The sequence below is a fragment of the Hoplias malabaricus genome, chromosome 16 (assembly GCF_029633855.1).
Source record: "Hoplias malabaricus isolate fHopMal1 chromosome 16, fHopMal1.hap1, whole genome shotgun sequence".
Classification (NCBI taxonomy): Eukaryota; Metazoa; Chordata; class Actinopteri; order Characiformes; family Erythrinidae; genus Hoplias; species Hoplias malabaricus.
In genome coordinates, this window is record NC_089815.1 from 9,541,397 (window position 1) to 9,547,396 (window position 6,000).

At 37.7% G+C, this 6,000-nt stretch overlaps 1 protein-coding gene across 1 annotated transcript in view; it reads left to right on the forward strand.

The window, feature by feature from the left end:
* ext2 (exostosin glycosyltransferase 2) overlaps window positions 1-6,000 on the forward strand; it is a 27,213-nt gene extending 21,213 nt beyond the window's left edge. Inside the window, exons 12-15 of the mRNA XM_066647474.1 lie at window positions 1,084-1,227; window positions 1,395-1,523; window positions 2,851-2,933; window positions 4,606-6,000. Coding sequence (XP_066503571.1) covers window positions 1,084-1,227; window positions 1,395-1,523; window positions 2,851-2,933; window positions 4,606-4,744 — 495 coding nt within the window. The 3' untranslated portion in view covers window positions 4,745-6,000. The remainder of the gene's footprint in view (window positions 1-1,083; window positions 1,228-1,394; window positions 1,524-2,850; window positions 2,934-4,605) is intronic.

The window sequence follows — 6,000 nt, forward strand, 5'->3', positions numbered from 1 at the left end:
CAGCAGAGCAGCTTTAACAGAGAGTCGGATGGAGCACATAGCAGAGCAACAGTAACAGAGAGACAAATGATGTCAGTCCTGACCTCTTGATGAACTTGCAAGGCACTGTAAAATCAATTTACTTTGACAGAAGAAGCAGTAACTAAAAATTACCTTCATGTAAAAATCATACAGAGGTAATTCCAGACACACAAACTGCCTGCAAACTGCTGGATCCAATAATGCTCCCAACTTTGAGACAGCCTTGTGCAGATTGTTTTAACTGTTCCAGTACACAGCTCTAACCTGCAGTACTCAGCACAGTTACTCAAAAATATATTAAAGCCATGCCCTGTATCATTGCATGTCACTGCATTTATGACTCTTTGGCTTTATAAATAAAAACAAGTCGGTGCACTGTTTAGTTACAGTATGATGTGTATGGGATGATATGCAACACAAAGATTTGTAGTCATCAACATTGGGAAGACCATCTGAAAATGTCTATAGAAATTATTTTATACCCGAAAATACCTCACCCTGCTTTAAGGAAATTAGCATGAAATGTGTTTTGACCCACATAAAATAAGGCATATTGTTTGAGTCACAATATTTTCATAATGTAACCCACCCAAATAACTAAATACTTCTTTAACTGCATACTCAGTCATAGATGTGGGTTCCTGACAAGGTTTTTGATGTGGGAAATGTGATGATAGGCTTGGCTTATGTAGACCATAGCTACAAACTAGCTTGCAGCTCACCTGCAGCCATTTATACCCCATTGAGAGAATTGAACATAATTTATGGATAATTGTATAAAATAGTAGGCAGTTTGCGATAGGGGTGTCTGGCTTACCAGGAAAGCTCCTGTGTCGCATTGGAATGACATTCAAGGATTTCTCCATCATAAACTCTAGATGCCAGATCTTTTGAAATTAGAAAGCTCAAAGTTTCACCTTACAATTGCCAAATTACCCCGCGTTTTGAAGATGAATTTTGTCTAAACCTGTGGCCAGCTTTGTAGTTATTGTACTGCTAAGAATATCCTCAAAAACGGAGCGTGGCCGTTTTATTTCTCTAAGTTGCTATTTGTGTCCTTAGGTGTGGCGTGAGTTCCCAGACCGTCTGGTGGGATATCCTGGTCGACTCCATTTGTGGGATCATGAAATGGGAAAGTGGAAGTATGAGTCTGAATGGACTAATGAAGTGTCAATGGTGTTGACTGGAGCTGCATTCTACCATAAGGTATGGTAGTTTAGATGCCTGTACATGGCATATTTATTTTTATTTATTTTTTTTTATATTAGATGATGCAGCATACTCTACAAAAGTGATTGCACTTGAATGGAGAATTGTCTTCTACCTTCTGTATAAAACACATTTTAAAATACTCAAATTTGTTCTTTTTTCAGTACTTTAATTACCTATACACATACAAGATGCCAGGAGACATTAAGAACTGGGTAGATGCTCATATGAACTGTGAAGATATTGCCATGAACTTCCTTGTGGCCAACATCACAGGAAAAGCACCCATAAAGGTAAACGTGTAACACTAAATAACACCCAAACTTATAAGTATTGCCTTAATTGTGTATTAGTAAAAAAAATAGTTAATTTTCTTTGATTACATTTATTACTCTACAAAATTATGTACTTTTGTGAAAATATGTTTGCAGGCAAGTTAAATATGACTACGTCCATTGGAGTCGGTGGGAGGATAGTGGTTACTTAAAGAATGCAAGCATTCTGATAGTGTCTGCCAGTGCTTTGTCTCTGATCAGCTCTCGCCCCTGTCCCCCAGCCTCCAGGCTGTGACTCTGTCCAGGTGCAGCACGCCCTTTAAAGACCCAGCCTTAACCTCTGTTATCTGGGTGTCACTGGCTGCCTCTCTCCTGTCCGATATGTTTTTCTAAGCTCACCAGGGCTTGTGCACTCTCTGTTCAGATTATAAGTGTTTTGCCCCCTTACTTCATCATCTTAATGTCTCGAACAAATCCCTGCTCACACTGTGCAGAATACAATTTTATTGGTATGTATTTTAGTGTGTACATATTTATATAGTGTACATATGAGTGTGGAAGATTCGACAGTTTATACTGGTCACAGAAGCACACCTTTCTCTTATTACAACTTATTTATATAGCCTGTCATCAGGCCATCATATCCCACCCAATCCTCCCACAATATACACATAAGAATGCCAATGCTACCTCCTATACTTTAGCAAATACAGGTTTTTCAGTTTAATAACACTGTTTCTTTATATTGGAGTGTCATCATAGTTCAAAAGTCTAATCAGGAGTTCAGTTTAGCAGAGTGTTGGTCAGAAATATCTTCATTGTTTGAACCTGTCATCTGTTTGATTTCTGTTTAAAATGACTGTTTGTACTAAGTTCAAGTTATACAAAAAAAAATACAGAAACAACAAGCTAAAAACAACATAGTGTGTTTCTCAAGGTGTTTTTTTTTTTTTTTTTTAAACCCAAAAATCTTCAGGAGTATTAGCCTCACATTCAAAACTCAGTTTGAGAGATTGTATTTTCTGTTCAAATCCAAGTAATCCCAAACACTGTCAGATTCTTTTACTGGTTTATGAATGTTCTTGGTTTTGTCTGTGTCATTTTCTTAATAATAGCTTCATATCCACTCAGACTCATAGCAAAATGTTGTCTTGTAATAGTGGAATACAAGTGAATAATTTTTTTTACTAATCTCCTTGAACATAACTCTTAAAAAAAAAAAAAAAAATGGGAAGTTATATGAAGGGTTATGTATTACATTTGTACAGCACTGTATGTTGTGTATCCTGTACAAATGCTTGTAAACCTCTGATAATCCCAACTTCTTCCATGTCTTTCCATGTAGGTGACTCCTCGTAAGAAGTTCAAATGCCCGGAGTGCACAGCAATAGACGGCCTGTCCTTAGACCAGACGCACATGGTGGAGAGGTACAGTATGAATTGAGCTCTCTGCGTGTAGGACAAAGCGAGCTCTGGCAGCTCCCTGGCCCTGGCATGGCTTACGCCTACATCTGAAACACATTGTGTATTTCACCAACAATTGCCTCATTGTGGCCCTTCACAGGAGAGATATGCCTCCAGCAGCCAGAGAGTGAAGAAGTTCTCCATCCAAGACAGGCTAGGCTTGCGTGCCAAGCTCTAGTCTGAACAGCACTGTGAGATTCACGCTATGCCAGAGCAGAGAAAAGAGTTTCTTTCATTTGTCTGTTCTGCAAAACTGGGAATTGAGCAAAGTAGACAAAATATGCTTAGAACAAAACAGAAATTTGAACACATTTGCTACTATGATGTGACACTCTGTTATATCAGTTGGCACTTGAAAATGTGTATTATGTGTCAGTTTGTCTTTAGGTATTGGTTAATGAATTAATGATCATGATCCTTTGTTTATACAACGGAAGGAATTAACTTTGCATATATATGACAACCTAACCAGTTAACCTCATTTATTAATGAATGTACAACATTCTCTGATAGTGAAGGTTATTGATTATTATTTTGAAATATTTCAATATGATGTTGAGGAAATTTCATTTATAGTAAAAGACTGGTCCAGTCACAGCTGGCCTGTGAGCAAGTGCTTGACCTTGGAAGTGACTATAAGTAATAGATCGTAGCTTCACAGACCATGCAGCTCTTTGAGAGGAGTCTTAAGGGAGATTGATGAGGTCTTTCTGGTCGTGCTTCTCACTTTGAATACGTTTCCTGCCATAAAAGTTGGGCTCTGCACTGCTCAGAGAATGCCAAGAATTTAGTAGTTCTGACCCTTAATACCCTATACTCATGTGCTTAGTTTTTGCCCACTGCCTATATTTGACTAATTACTAATTTGCTATCTACTTTTAGATATATAAATATAAAAATATGAAATGCACGAATATATACGAATCCCCTTTAATTTACTGATATTACCTTTGGAATTTTTTCTGTTTTGACTGAGCTCAAAGCATCAGCCTATAGTAAGAGCTATACTACATGTGAAATACCAATTGTGTGTTAAAATTTAGAGGAAATTGTGGATTTTTTTGCATGCGGAAATATGAATAGAATTGATAAATCATGATGAGCTGCTTGTTATAACATTCTCAAGTTTGAACAAATAGAAAAAAGGTCAAATACGGCTCTTTGAAAAAGTTAAAGAAAAAGATTGTTTTTAATTATTAAAGGGGCATCTTGGTGGTGCAGCAGGTAGCGTCACTGTTACATAGCTCCAGGGTACTGGGGTTGTGGGTTTGAGCCCCACTCTGGATGACTGAAGAGTACTCCCCGTGTTCACGTGGGTTTCTTTCTGGTGCTCCTGTTTCCTTCCACAGTCCAAAAACACACATTGGTAGGTGGAGAGGTGACTCAAAAAATGTCAATAGGTGTGAGTGTGTGGTGCCCTGCGAAGGGCCGGCACCCCCTCCAGGGTGTGTTCCCACATTGCGCCCAGTGATTCTGGGTAGGCTCCGGACCCACCATAACCCTGAACTGGATAAGCGGTTACAGACAATGAATGAATTATTGCAATGAACTGTGTTGTTCTGGAAGATTATTGTAGAGATTTTCCATTGATAAATGTTTGTTAAATTTGATTCTTTTTTTTATCCTTTCCCTTTAGGTCGGAGTGTATAAACAAATTTGCTTCTGTGTTTGGTACCATGCCTCTGAAGGTTGTGGAACATCGTGCTGATCCAGTATTGTATAAAGATGACTTCCCCGAGAAGCTCAAGAGTTTCCCCAATATTGGCAGTCTATGACAGGACCCTGCCTCTGTTCTTCATGCGTTTGTCTTGTAAGCTAGCTGCAGATGCTCTAGCAGTCACAGACTTTGTCTTTCTAATATAATGACTCTTTTAAGAGTGAAGATATTCTGCTTGATGATACAGCAGAAGGGAGTATGCTGTTTTCATCCTCGTGTTTTTCTTGAATACGGACTTCTGAGGAAACTGGAAGGAGTAAGCAGTGTAATGGACTTTTTTTATGGATGCAGTTGACAAAAGTTGGAGTTTATTGGGTTTCAAATGTCATGTCAATGCTTGTGTCAGGACCTTGATGGGAAGCAAAAGTAGAGACTCCTTAGATTCCCCTTGAAAGCAAGCTATACTTTTGTCACTGTCAGAACAAACAATGACACAGTGCAGGCATGCAGGTGACATTTTAAAATAATGTTTAAAATAAATAACAAAAACGGAGAGCACTTGTTCCTCCAGTTACAATAGACTACACTACTGCATTGACTCATTAGTGACATTCGGATACAAAATATCAGGCCCATTTTTAGTCAACCCATGAGTATATTAAAATTGTGTGTTTAACATGTATCATGCAATGTATGTGGTGATGGGAATGTAGCATAATTTTAAAATAATGCAAATGAGAGGTCCTTTTTTATACAACTGCTTGTCCATCAGGTTCAAAACACATGTAATCAAAAAAGAAAACCTTAATGTTCGAGTTCTTTGAGAATGATGCAATTTAAGCATGAGGAATTCTTATCATCCCTGATCCAGTTGCCAGTATTTATGTGTTCAAAAATAGTAATATATCCGTGTAATTTATCATTTTAAGGGTATGCCTTTAGGACATCTCGGAGTCCATAAACACACAGTTTTGGGGTTGGGGCATGGGACATGTGCAGTAAACGCTACAGTCATGAGTAATGACATTTCACATTTATGTTTGTACTGTTGTTGTAGTCTTCAGGCTGACTGAAATCTAGAAGTGGTATTTTGTCTAACATTTTGTAGGTTTCTTCATTTGTTTCAAGTAGGTGGTTTAGGAATCAAGTGAAACTTATTTTTGTATCTATAATGAGATTTTCCATAACTTATGCTATGATGAACGTTCTTTAAAAGCATCTGATTTATTCCTGAAAACTACTTCTTTATAGGGACCTACTGAAAATTCAAACCAAGGAGTGCATACCATCGTTTTTATTTGTTTTTGTTTGCAGATGTTTTTTCTTTACAGTGTTTTGTTGTGTTTTTTATTTCATGTAATAAAGGGGATTTCT